Here is a 14,809-nt window from a genome sequence, read left to right as displayed (position 1 = left end):
TGGCGTACTGGCTTTTAAAGACCAGGGCGACCTGGACGACAAAGAGCAGTTTCCTGGTAAATGATGTGGGAATGCTGAGAGACCGAAAAACCGACTGAAAAAATGTAACAGTAATCATGGCGAATGCTCATGCCGCTCATTACGTTACAGCATTAGACTGCGAGAAATATCCGGTAGGAAGTTTTAAGGTAATGCTCGCTCTTTAGTTCCCTGAATTATATATTTCGCTGCTAAAATCTGTGACCAGACGTTTGGTCGCCGGTCTTTTGGTCACTTTTGGTCGCCGGTCAAATGGTGACACAGAGTTTACTGTTGAAACCAGCTCTCAGAATTATATTCATGTGAGAGAGTTTAATATCTAAGAGAGAAGTTTGATATCTAAGTACTGTTTCGTATCTAAGTACTGTTTGATATCTAAGTACTGTTTGATATCGAAGTACTGTTTAATATCTAAGTACTGTTTGATATCTAAGTACTGTTTGATATCTAAGTACTGTTTAATATCTAAGTACTGTTGAAACCAGCTCTCAAAATTATATTCACGTGAGAGAGTTTAATATCTAAGAGAGAAGTTTGATATCTAAGTACTGTTTCGTATCTAAGTACTGTTTCATATCTAAGTACTGTTTCATATCTAAGTACTGTTTCATATCTAAGTACTGTTCCATATCTAAGTACTGTTCGATATCTAAGTACTGTTTAATATCTAAGTACTGTTTAATATCTAAGTACTGTTCAATATCTAAGTACTGTTGAAACCAGCTCTCAAAATTATATTCATAAGAGAGTTTAATATCTAAATATCTACTGTTTTCAACAGTACTAAGATATTAAACTTGCCATCTTAGATATTAAACCCTCTCATGAATATAATTTTGAGAGCTGCTTTCAACAGTAAACTCTCTGTCACCGTTTGACCGGCGACCAAACGTCCGAGCACCCTAAAATCCCATGTTAGAAACTTTACAACATTCTAAGAAAGACTTCTTTTGTCACGGACAGGACAGTCTGTCAAATCCGCCTTGGACTCTGTATTGAAATCCAGATCTAAATGCTCACAAATACCTGGAACTTCTGTATAAATCCTGTTTGGGCTGAGAATAGCAGTAGTTTTCTACACGAAAACAAAAAAAGAAAAACAGCATCTGCTTAATTACATCAGCATTAGCGTACATGCTTATCCCTCAGGATCTACAGCAAGAATAAAGCTGACGGTCCTCCAGAGTTTCACATCACTGATCAATGCCCCGTTCACAGAGAGCCACTAGTAATCAGTCTCTGTCGGCGTCCACCTTTCACCCGAAGAAAGCTCGTCTCTCAGCATTCCCACTCTTTATCGCGGCAACCGCTGCGTGACCGCGGTCCGCACCCAACGTAATCAGATCAGTAATTGAACCAAACTCCATATGTATGAGGACAGATAAAACATCAATATGCATCAAGCTACGTTTGCTTCCCCCTTTTGAGTAACACAGTACTGAACATCATTTGCATTTTTGGCATGAAAAGGGTGAGCAAATCCCGCTTCTCTCTCGCCCGTGATCATTCATAACGTCTAAACTAAAAGGACAGAACAGAATCAGATACAACCATCCTCCATTGCTTTGTGAAACTACGTAGAAAGTGATAGAAGCCATTGCAAGCGTGCTAGCAGAAGCTTTGGGTAATGTGTGGCTAGGTGATATTATTGTCAGGGAGGTGGCTGGGGGCCGGCCTTAGCTATTAAACTCCGCCTCATGCAACAATCGCATTCTCCACGGTGTTTGCCAGGTGAGCATTCAAACGCTATGTCTGTAAACATCGCACCAAGGAGTGAACAACACTGATTCCTGGTTGGGCGTAGTCGAGATACCTTTTGATTCTAGATGGGAGAAAGAGGCAAATGGGGATGGGAAATATGTGAAATATTGGAATAGGAGGGAGAAGGTCTGTCACTTCTCTTGGTCAGACCTTCCAGCAGGGCACTAGAAGGTAACAGACATGTGAGGGATGTTAGATGAGCTGTAGGAGTTTCCGGTTGTTGAGCATGGTGCTCGGACGTTTGGTCGCCGGTCAAATGGTGACATAGAGTTTACTGTTGAAACCAACTCTGAAAATTATATTAATTAGAGAGAGTTTAATATCTAAGAGAGGGTTAAATATACAAGTACTGTTTGATATCTAAGTACTGTTTGATATCTAAGTACTGTTTGATATCTAAGTACTGTTTGATATCTAAGTACTGTTTGATATCTAAGTACTGTTTAATATCTAAGTACTGTTTAATATCTAAGTACTGCTTAATATCTAAGTACTGTTTAATATCTAAGAGAGAGTTTAATATCTAAGTACTGTTTCATATCTAAGTACTGTTTCATATCTAAGTACTGTTTCATATCTAAGTACTGTTTGATATCTAAGTACTGTTTGATATCTAAGTACTGTTTGATATCTAAGTACTGTTTGATATCTAAGTACTGTTTGATATATCTAAGTACTGTTTGATATCTAAGTACTGTTTAATATCTAAGTACTGTTTGATATCTAAGTACTGTTTGATATCTAAGTACTGTTTGATATCTAAGTACTGTTTGATATCTAAGTACTGTTTGATATATCTAAGTACTGTTTAATATCTAAGTACTGTTTGATATCTAAGTACTGTTTGATATCTAAGTACTGTTTGATATCTAAGTACTGTTTGATATCTAAGTACTGTTTGATATCTAAGTACTGTTTGATATCTAAGTACTGTTTAGTATCTAAGTACTGTTTAGTATCCAAGTACTGTTTAATATCCAAGTACTGTTTAATATCTAAGCACTGTTGAAAACAGTAGATATTTAGATATTAAACTCTCTCATGAATATAATTTTGAGAGCTGGTTTCAACAGTAAACTCTCTGTCACCGTTTGACCGGCGACCAAAAGACTGGTGACCAAACGTCTGGTCACTGTTGAGAACAGGGCGGACGCGAGGACTTGAATTGGGAACCCGGATGTGACGTAGGCTTCACCTACGAGCCGATTTCTCACCTTGAGCACCTGCTCTAGGTTCTCCAGTTTGCCTTGGAGATGGTTCCTCTCCCACAGGGCTAAATCTCTCTCCTGCGTCACAGCACCAAGCGTATCTTTGAGTTGGGCATACTCAGACTTCACCTGTGCACACAACACAATTTTTGAGTGAAATCTGCCATGTTTGCTGATATCAGCTACAAGTGATTCTCCTTTACTGCTTATTTTTAAAGAAATTGTAACGTTTTTTTGCATTTAATACTAATATGGAAAACAGAAAGTATCCTGAAAGTATTCTTACCCTCTCATATTCAGATGATTTGTGGCTACCGTTGAAAAATTGGAGGCCTAAGTGTGTCTTCTCCTGGAAGAAGTCTTGAATCTCATTCTCCTATGCAGAAAAAACAGAGAAAAATTCAGTAAATATGATGTCGATTAATATAGTCCGCTGAACTAAACCCATATTTTCAGATATATACCATTAATAGAGATGTAGTACCCCTTTTTTTAGAGGACTCAGTTGTTTTTCTACATATTATGTTAGTATATGTTTTCATCGAGAGTCACTAAGAGACAAAATGTGTCTTCAGTAACGTATACTTTGCCAGAAAAAGCATTCCCAAGTTCATTATATTGAGCGGCAATTATGCACCCTGGCATTGATGGATGGATGTGACGTCTTGCCACATCATTATTGGGAACATCTATCAGTGTTTGGACTTGAAGTATAATGACAGCGTTGTATGAAAGCGCCACTTTTAGACCTATTTTTAGCCATTCAATATAACGCAGGTGTTCCACTTTCCTATAGCACTGCAGGGAGGATAAAAATAAATAAAGCTTGCTTGACATTGAGGGTCGCCGCCTCAATTGTTTGCATGTGTAGGCAAGGTTCCATTTTGGAGGATTTTTTTTGTACACGTTTAATACTATTCGCTGCAAAACTAAAGTGATATAAAGGTAACATAGTACCGTATTTTCACAACTATAAGGCGCACTTAAAAGTCTTAAATTTTCTCCAAAATAGACAGGGCGCCTTATAATCCAGTGCGGCTTATATATGGAAAAAAATAAAATGTGCCATTCATTGAGGGTGCGCGATTATATAATGTGGTGCAACTTATATATGGAAAATATGGTATTTAGCTTCTATAGTCAAGTTTAAAATAGAATAAGGCTGGAAAACAACAAAATCTTTACTGACTGATAAATGCAAAAAAATGAATAAACAATAAATAGTACTTCAACCAATAGTGGCCTTCACGCAGAATAAAAACAAAAAAATCCTAAAAAAAAAAACGTACTGTACTTTCACAACTATAAGGCGCACTTAAGTCTTAGATTTTTCTCCAAAATAGACAGGGCGCCTTATAATCCAGTGCGCCTTACATATATGGAACATATTCAAATGTGCCATTCATTGAGGGTGCGCCTTATAGTCGTGAAAATATCCTGCCTATCAATGACCTCCGGTTAAATAAATATGTAGCCTAGGATTTGAATTTGGGTCGTAAATGAGAGAAATTCTTGGTAGTTCATGAAAAAAAATTGTTGCGTAGATTATATAGAAAAAAAAAACGCTCATATACGATGAGCATGACAGTGCTGAATTCCAATGTAAGGGATAAGAAACCTTGACTAAATAAAAGCCCCGAGGACAGTATTACGTCCACCACACATTTGAAAATCTTCCCTTCTATGAATTAAAGACACAGTACTTGCCTTCGTTAGTCGTAAATTGAAATAACAGTCGTGTTAAAACCTGACATAAGGCCAAATGTTAGGGTAATCCAGTGCTTCTCAATTATATTCTGTTAGGCCCCCCCTAGCAAGAAGAAAACTATTCGCGCCCCCCCACTTCCCACCGTGACTATAAATAAAATCATTTTATAAAATTGTTATATAAGTACAACATTTTATCCTTATTAACATTAAAGAAAAGGAAAAAAAGAAAGAAATATAGTCAAACTTACAAAGAATAACTTTATTAAATCTTGTTTTAAGTCTACAACAGAAAAGATTTTAAGTGCATCAATGCCTGAAATCAAAAATCAATGAGAGCGCCACTGCCAGCTACTGTAGTGGATGCGCAATTACACTTTATACTAGTACGGCCACATAAAATCCTGTTCCCCAGGGTTACACGCGCCCCCCCACAGGTATCGCACCACGCCCCCCCCCAGGGGGCGCGCCCCACTATTTAAGAAGCAATGGGGTAATCTTTTGTTAGGATTGTGAATTGCCTGTATAATTACATGAAGTATAAATGCTGCAATTACATAGCATTGGTTGGAGTTGTTTTCTTATTGTTTATTGGAATGTGGGTTATGTCTAGACGTGGCCTGACTCAGCTCGGTGGACCACAGATGTGTGCTTAATGTCAACGCGGGTTGACGAATGACTCAGTGGTGCCATTTAACACGGCAATAAAGCAAACATTTCGCCTTCTCCTTTCGCAGCCTCATCTGCCTCCGACCTCCCACGCACCCAAAAAAAAAAATATCCTCATTAATTTCCGCAATGTCTTTTCCCAAAACGACCCAGAGAGACACTCTGAAGGTTACCCGCCATTTATTGAAAACCTCACGACTGCACCCAAGCTACAACACCATCGTAAAACGGCAAACTGACGTTGTGCAAAATGAAACTCCCAGGCTGGCGGGAACATAAAATCCTCGGGGGTGCCGTGAATCTTTCTACGGGCTATTGGAGAATACTCTTGAGGACAAAATATGCTTCGGTAAAAGCGATGCCAATCACGGTTTTAGCAGAAGGCGCCTTGTTTGCAAACAAAATCGACGTCCAAGCCGAGAAGGACAAGACGCCGGGTTAGCGAGAATCGTACTCGAGGTTGCTTCTATTGATCTTTTGATTGGCAGTGATACAATATGTATTCGGGTGTTACTTGAAGAGTTGATGCTTGTTGCCATGGCAAGGGCTTGGATGTTACACTTAATTCTACGCTAGGGTGGAAGAACCAGATGGCAATGGTGGTGTTTACCATCAATCACTTGGAGGACGTGAAAACGCAGTAGCTGAATTTATCTGAATACAGACATGCCATCAGTACTTGTGTTGTAATGGTACTGCTGACTTGGTATTGTGACTAAAGCGAAATAGAGGGGATTGAATGGAGGGAATTTGGGTTTTTGCTAACATGCTAACCAAGAATCATACTTGGACATGCGTGTGTGGACCTATTGCTTTAGTGTGTAATACAGTGGTACCTTGAGATATGAGCATTAATGCGTTCCGGGACTGAGCTGGTATGTCGATTTGGTTTTTTTTTTTAGACATTTTCTTGACTTGTTTTAAATTTTGATGACTTTGCAGGGCAACATGCTCGTAACATAACATAAACAAATTTAGATGAACTTGGATTACGATGCAGACACTCAAAAATAAGTTTAATCTAACTGTACACTGAATTTAATTCTAGTTTTGTTTTAAATTTTGATACCTTTCTTCTCCCGGGTTGGTTCTATTTGCCCCGCCTCCACCCTGACTTTCCTATCGAGGGTTGTTTGCTCTTGTATTTCCTTCAAAATATTCCGAAAATGATGTACACAAATTTCCTCACAATAGGATAAACGCACAACCACTTGCCAACCAGAAGTAGTGAATACTCCTCTCGTATTAGCGAACAAGACTAAGGAGGAGAGAAAAAAACACTGAAAAAAATGCAACACTCCACCCAGTGCTCGTAGATATCTGTTATAGACAAAAAAAAGATGCGGTAAAAAAGACAGTGCGCTAATATCATAAACAGCATCTCATGTCTTAGCCACCTAGCTTTCTCATATCTATAGATAATTATTTGCTCAAAAATGTACTCTTATCTCAAATTTCTCGTATGTCGGTAAGCTCGTATGTCAAGGTATTACTGTATAATTTAGGTCTTAACATCATGCTGAAGGCAACAATAAGACTAAAGTGTATAAAAGTCAGTGGTAAGAACAAGTATGCTCATAGATGACCAAACCGAACAAAAACATAGTACTTGATGTACAGAACGTTCTAAAATGAAGTTTAAAATGGATTTAAAGGCATTTTATACTAATCTAAACTTCTGTAACATTAAAACTAAAATCATCACGCTCCCTAAAACACTTTTTGTGTTTTAAAAAGCAAAAAACTCAGAGAAAATGCAAAAATACCACATTTTAAGATTCAAACGCATATGGGCTTTTTATATAACAGCTATAATCATATATAAATGACATTACTCTATTACAGTGGGAAAAAAATAAGCTTTTATAATACATAGCTATAAAATTGTTAATCTAGCATGTTAAAAGTCCACTTCAGTTAGAAAAAGGACTCTCTAGGCTTCAACTACTTTTATGTATTTAAATTTATGTATACCTCACTTATGTTTCGCGGCATTTGTAGGAGGAGATAAGTGCTATAGCAGAGAACAACTTTCCATTTGTGAACTTGTCCTCAGTGGGCTTACAATGAGGGGAAAGTACCGCTGTGGGCTGGAGCTTTAAGAAAAATACTCTTAATGGAGTATTTGTTTGGGACTGTACAAAAGCAGGCTTCAGAATATGAGTGGTCGCAGTAGTATTTGTATAACTTCGAAATATCCTCCAGCTTATTTCTTTCTTGGAACTTTCTCACTGTATATCACGTCATCCATTTTTTTTGCTATTCGTATTATATTATTTTGATTTATAAGTATATTGTATAGTAGTTAAAATAGTGACTATACTGTGTTGTAGCTAGTTTTTGTATTAGGCTGTTGGGGGAAAACTTTAAGATCAACTTTTGGAGGATAAAAGTAGTTGTTAGTGTTCTGACTTCAAGTACAACATAAAGGGCCTAAGGCAAATGTATTTTATCCGTGGTGTGATATAAAATAATAATAACTGAATTTGATTTTTATATCTATCTGCAACTTGGGATTGACGTAAACTGTAGAGGTGAAACCCCCAAGATCAAGATTATGTTGTGTTGGGAAATATTGCTAACGGTAATATTTCTTGGTTGTGAAAGTTTCTGGAACTAACTTGAGTGGATAAACATCAAATGTGGAGGATGGTGAATGTTTTATAGAGGAGTTCTTTATCTTTTTTTTTTTTTTGCTTAGTGGCTGCCATTGATGGTGTCTTGTCACTGTAGGCTAAGAGTTGAATGCTATGAAGTGAAATAGTAACCAGCATGTATTTATTCATTTAAATATTATGGATTCAGTTGGCATTAGCATTTATTTTTGTTACTGAAAAATATTCAAAATTAATATAAACATGTACAAAAACTGCTTAAGCCAATCAACTAAATGTTTCATCCAATGTATATATTATGCATAAAAACGAATACTTTGGGGGGTAAAATATTTGCATCGATAATAATCACGTTTTTACTGCGGTCCAACATGTGTAACAGCAATATTATTTTACAACATAATGACATGAATTTCAACATAAATATTGCAATTTTATTAATCAAAACTGTTAATACTTCTTTGTGTTGTGTGTTAAGTGCGTGCTGAAAAGATTTCAAGTTAGCAGGTTCTAATATTATATATGTATATTTGTATATGTACGTGTATATATATGTATATTTGTATATGTACGTGTATATATATATATGTATATTTGTATATGTACATGTATATATATGTATATTTGTATATGTACGTGTATATATATGTATATTTGTATATGTACATGTATATATATGTATATTTGTATATGTACGTGTGTATATATATATATATATATATATATATATATATATATATATATATATATATATATATATATATATATATATATATATATATATATATATATATATAAACACACACACATGTATATGCATACATGTGTGTGTGTATATGTATATATATTTCTACATGTGTGTGTATGTATATATGCATATATATACAAATATATTCTTCATACCGTATTCAGTATTGTAATTTTCAAACAGAAAGGCTGCAGAGTACAAGAGTAGCATAGAGGCTTGTCTGGGTCACAACATCACACACACACACACACACACACACACACACACACACACACACACACACCACCCGTAAATTGCTACCATTTGTCACATTCTGTCATCACCACCTGAGAATCAAGCTATTACTGCGAAGTGAAACTCATTTGATCGAAGGGGATATTTAAGGGTCCTGCCTCAGTGCCTATTTTGCCGGCATCCTTTTTACTCTCAGCTCGTGGGCCTTCAGGCAACACTTACCAAAGTCTGACATGTTTGATTTTTTTTCTTCACTTGGGCCTCGAGCACTTCACACTCCTTCCTTTTGGCGCTGATCTCGCTCTCCTGAAAGTTGAGAGAAGGAAACATCAGAGATGAGCCGTGACGAAAGTGTGATATATAACTACGTAAATGAGTGAAATATATATATCACTATTACATTCCTTTAAAGGGACAGACAACACAGTGAAAATAGAGTTGAAAACACACTTATTATGTGTAATAGTAATGATAAAACAGATTTTTACCAATGCATGTTCTATTTTTGTCCTTTCCCTCCATCAGAGGGCTAAAAAAATAGCCATTTTTATACTTTAATACCCTTATCAGCCTTCTTTCACATAATCTATACTGTGTTGTCTGTCTCAATGAAGCAAAGCTGTCAAAATCCTTTTTTTTTTTTGTAGACACGTACATTGCATGGTTGTGTTCAGCTATTAAGTCCGAAAGCAAAACTGCATCTAAAATCCCCTGTTCAATTCATTTCATCAAGTGTTGGCATCAAGCAAAGTGAAATGTCGTTCACCTCCTAACAACATAAATCTGCTTCACTTTCATATGGATGATGACTTCCCTAGTCTGTGTCAGCACCATATGCTTTTCACAAGAGTGGGCTAAGTGGGGGGGACGCCATGTTCCCATCAAACATGACTGAGTGTTCAATTCTGGTCTGAGGGCACCACAGTCCCACACATAGACACAAATTTCATTGAAAAAAGGCCACTTCATGGTCTATCTAACCCAGGGGTGGGCAAACTTTTGGGCCAGGGGGCCACATTGACTTTAAAAATATGAAAGATGGGCGGAGTCAGCACAAGATACGATACATATAAAAAAGTGCATCCGTTAAGAGTACATATGAAACGTAAATAGAAAAAAGGACTGAAAGTTTTTACATACTCATCACTTATCATTAAAGTAAAAAGTATAAAGTACAAAGTAAAGTAAAAAGGAATGTATTAAGAAATATTAAAATGTCATTTAAGAAAAGATAAAAGGGCTGTAAAACACGACAAACAGTGTAAAGTTAGATTAAAATTATTTTTAAGTGTCTGCATTGTAATCCAAGTTCATTTAAATTTCTTTATGTTATGTTACGAGCACGTTGCCATGCAAAAAGTTATAAATCCAGTCTAAATTGTTATTGGAAAGCATTCATGCATTTTTCAGAGCAAAAATAGTCATTTTGCAGTTAGATTAAATTTATTTTAAATGTGTCTGCATCGTAATCCAAGTTCATTTAAATATTTTAATGTTATGTTACGAGCGCGTTGCCGTGCAAAAAGTCATAAATCTAGTCTAAATTCTTATTGGGAAAGCATTCATGCATTTTTTTTTTTAGACCAAAAATAGTCATTTTGCAGTTAGATTAAATTTATTTTTGCGTGTGTTTGCATCATAATCCAAGTTCATTTAAATATGTTAATGTTATGTTATGAGCACGTTGCCATGCAAAAAGTCATAAATCCAGTCTAAATTCTTATAAGGAAACCATTCATGCATTTTTTTTCTGGACCAAAGCGAGTCCTTTTGCTAAATTGACCAATATTTCGCCTTAGAGAAATCCCTAATTAAATACAACTTGAATTCAACTTTAAATGGCAAACACAACTACTACCCTAACAAATGTTCTTCCCACAACTCGATGGGATTATAAACCACTAAACAACACAACCTAATCAAAAAAAAAAACTCCCCACGTGTATACTACAAGGCGCCATTATACCGAAAGGAAATAAGGGAAGAATTATAGTAGAGTACTTTTGGCAGTTAGCTTGTCATATCCCATGTGGCTCGCCCGGCCTGGCTTTTCTTAAGTGAACAGTTTCCACAAGCAGACGGCATCGAGCTCATCAGGCTCATCATAGAATCTTGTGTACTCGCAAAAAAAAACATGTCCTCAGACACACAGCACGTGGGCTTACGAGGACGCCATTGTTGGACATATTTGCCGGTCGGTGCTCAATTAAAATTCCCTCTGATGAACGATTTAAATGACTGCCATTGTGAGTAATGAGCTCCCGCATAAGTGAGGAGGAGGAGGAGGCGTTTGCTGCACAGCCGATGAAGACGAATGAGGAAGAACTAACTCCTTAAAACTGGATCAAACTGGTATTAATAATGCAAATAAGGGACACAATGAAAATGGAGTCTTTTAGTAGTAAAACGGTAGACTATTCATTCAAAAAGTCTATTTTATGATTGAATTATTCTCCAACAACAGAATATTTATTGATCCACTTGGCCAAAATCTCTTAAAATTAGATTTGCATGAAAGTATTTTCCCCAAAATAGATTCGGTTAGTCGTCATTTTGACGATTGTTTTGGGAAAAGAAAGTTTTAATTACAGTTTTAACACCGTATCGTCAATTAAAAAGAACGTTACCCAAAGGATTAAACGTATTGGTCCCTACTTTGTCTATTTTTGCAGCAACAGTAATAATTTAATTTACAGGGAGGAGCAAATTGAAGTAGCAATTAAACATAATCTTTGATGGCAACTTGGCAAAATTACATACATAATTGTTTGGGGCTTGTGAGTCAGGATAGGCCATGATGAATAATATATACCGTATTTTCACGACCATAAGGCGCACTTAAAAGTCTTAAATTTTCTCCAAAATAGACAGTGCGCCTTATATATGGAAAAAACAGAAAACCAAAAATGTAAAAACCACCACTGTCGGATATTAAAAAAACACAAACGCCTGAACCGAAACAATACTGTTAAATATGCAGATGCCATCTTAGTTTACAAAATATTACATCATATAGCTCCTCCCCCACTGCAAGATTTTATACAAAAAAATCCAAAACATCAACAATGGCTGGCTCTAGAGGTGACTGTGCTTCATACCTGGAAGTCAATAGCAATTACCGTATTTTCACGACTATAAGGCGCACTTAAAAGTCTTACATTTTCTCCAAAATAGACAGTGCGCCTTATACTACAGTGCGCCTTATATATGGAAAAAATGTTATTCATTGACGGTGCGCCTTATAATGTGGTGCACCTTATAGTCGTGAAAATACGGTGCATAAAACATGTAAGATATACAGTTTGTGGACATGTATTTACAGTATTTGTTTAACGCTCCTACAACCTGGGAAGATAAGTTTATAAATTTTTCATTGCCATATCCTTAAATCCTCTACTGTACAAGAGCCTGAATCAGTTATAGATGAACTAATGAACCAAAGTAGGCTTCCCCATCTCAATAGCCGCCTATTTTGCACTTCAATACTGGAAAAATCTCAGTTTCTAATCCTAGGCCAGCAGAGGGAATCTCATGACTCACATTTTTTTTCATCTAACGGCGAGTTCAATATGCAAAATCCGTACAGTAATCTCTCACTGATTATTTTAACGTCTTCGCCAGGCATTTTAATCCACTTGGAAGTCTTTTGTTGACGAAAAACAGGTAAAATACACATCTCAAAGATATTGATCCGCTAATCGCTAACTTTTAAAAAAGTGAGCTTCCACTTTATTTGGAAATATCGTAGTTCTATTCAGCCGAAACGACTTAACACATGGGAACATTAAGCAGGGGCGACGGGGGTACTACGAATGCCGACTTGGCACTGTGTCGACTGGGTGTTCAATCCCCCCGTTGCGCGCTAATATCCCCCCTTGCTAGCTCTACTCTGTTAGTCATGTTCAAATGCTGACTGTACAACATTCAGTGTTGGGATAGACACAGTAGTCAAGTCAACAACAGTCGCTTGTGGTTTCAGATCATTGGAAATGGCAGAGTAAATTACATAACCCCCTACAGCTTAGGTCCGGGTGTGCAGCCACAGATGCTAACACTCAACTAATGCTTCAACGCATGTGCATGTGTGTACTATGCGCCATCAGGGTTGACATGAACTCATTGGATGTGCAATCCAATTTGACCCGGATGGCTGATTGTGAATGATCGCTGCCAATCTTTCAGTTGAAATAATTGCAATGTTTGTTTTTAACCAATTTTTGTGTTCTCTTGAGCCAAAATGGAGGGGTTTCAAGTTGATTCTCGCATTGATTTTGCTGAAAAACTATTTTGAGGTCTACTGATGTGTTGACTCAATTTTGACTCAATTCAACCAAAAAATGGACTCAAGAAATTTCCTGAAAACCGGATGAAATCAACGTCTAACCTAACCTAACAATCATAATTCAGTGGGAACACGTTTTTTATGGAAAGGACAGTGAAGAATGTGAATGATTGCTGCCAATCTTCCAGTCAAAATGATTGCTTGTTTGTTTTTAACCAATTTTCGTGTTTTCGAGCAAAAATGGAGGGAGTTCAAGTTGACTATTGCGTGGATTTTGCTGAAAAACACTACAGGGAAAAACAATTCAGATGCCTACTGATGTGTTGACTGAATTTTGACTCAATTCAACCAAAAATGGACCCAAGAAATTTCCCAAATACAGGATGAAATCAAGTTCTAGCCCAAGCATGGGCAAACTACGGCCCGCGGGCCACATCTAGCCCGCTAATTTTTTTAATCTGGCCCGCCGAGGTTGTCCAAATGCCCCCCCCCCCCCAAGATGGCGCCGTCACGTGGAAGCCAGTGGCAGTAGCTCTGTCTACTCTTATTTGTTTTTCGTGTTTTACAGCCCCTCTATCTTTTCCTAAATGACATTTTAATATTTCTTGATACATTCCTTTTTACATTACTTGGTACTTTATACTTTTTACTTTAATGAGTGATGAGAATGTTAATACTTTAGTCCTATTTTTCTGTTTATGTTTCATATGTACTGTTAACGGATGCACTTTTTTAGATGTATCATATCTTGTGCTGACCCTGGACCCATCTGTCAAATTTTTTAAAGTCAATGTGGCCCCCGGGCCCAAAAGTTTGCCCACCCCTGTTGTAGCCTAACAATCACACTTCAATGGGAAGACCTATAAGCAAAGGATGGTGAAGAAAAATGGTGAATCGTGAAAACAGCAGACAGAAAAGCAGAAATTCGCTACCGTTTTAAAAAGCCTCGATTGCGGGAAAGGGAAGAAACGGAGCAGAACGGATGAACTGCGATCTAATAACACAACTATGAAGAGTTGGAAGAGAGTACTAATTTAAAGAAGCAGACTGTGTGTGTGGCTATCTCCAGGGAGATGCCTCCAAATCTGATAATCCCAATGAACCAACACCAAGATGTCAGATGAGACTTTTCCTTACTAAACAGTGACTCACCGAGCCATGGCGCTGTTAAAAAAAAGACCCAAAGTTACATTCGCTGAATTTTATTCCTGGCCATGACATAATCTATCAGATTAAATGTGATATAACGCAAATAAGGAGAGGATAGGGAAATAAATGGCGCCGTATATTCATCTATTCAAGCTGCTGTAGCCGTTTTGCTGAGAGAAGGTCCGCGGAGAACTGTTGATGATTGCTTCTGGAGCCAAGCAAATGTTGGGAGAGCCCAGTGTTGCTCTGGTGCCCACACATGGGCAAGATTACTCATTCTAAGAAGGACTCTGGAGCCAAGATTCTGCAGATGGTCATTAAGTTCACTGGGTAATCTCCATCCTTTGCCTGACAGAGCACTAAACTCTACTCGTTGTGGGATTCTGGATCACTACTA

General features: G+C 37.1%; 1 protein-coding gene across 1 annotated transcript in view; it reads right to left on the bottom strand.

The window, feature by feature from the left end:
- rimbp2b (RIMS binding protein 2b) overlaps positions 1 to 14,809 on the bottom strand; it is a 74,617-nt gene that overhangs the window by 25,452 nt on the left and 34,356 nt on the right. The window contains 3 exon segments of the mRNA XM_077714508.1: positions 3,015 to 3,137; positions 3,295 to 3,384; positions 9,204 to 9,287. Coding sequence (XP_077570634.1) covers positions 3,015 to 3,137; positions 3,295 to 3,384; positions 9,204 to 9,287 — 297 coding nt within the window.

The sequence above is a fragment of the Stigmatopora nigra genome, chromosome 4 (genome assembly GCF_051989575.1).
Source record: "Stigmatopora nigra isolate UIUO_SnigA chromosome 4, RoL_Snig_1.1, whole genome shotgun sequence".
Lineage (NCBI taxonomy): Eukaryota > Metazoa > Chordata > Actinopteri > Syngnathiformes > Syngnathidae > Stigmatopora > Stigmatopora nigra.
This window is presented reverse-complemented; position numbering and strand designations above follow the sequence as displayed.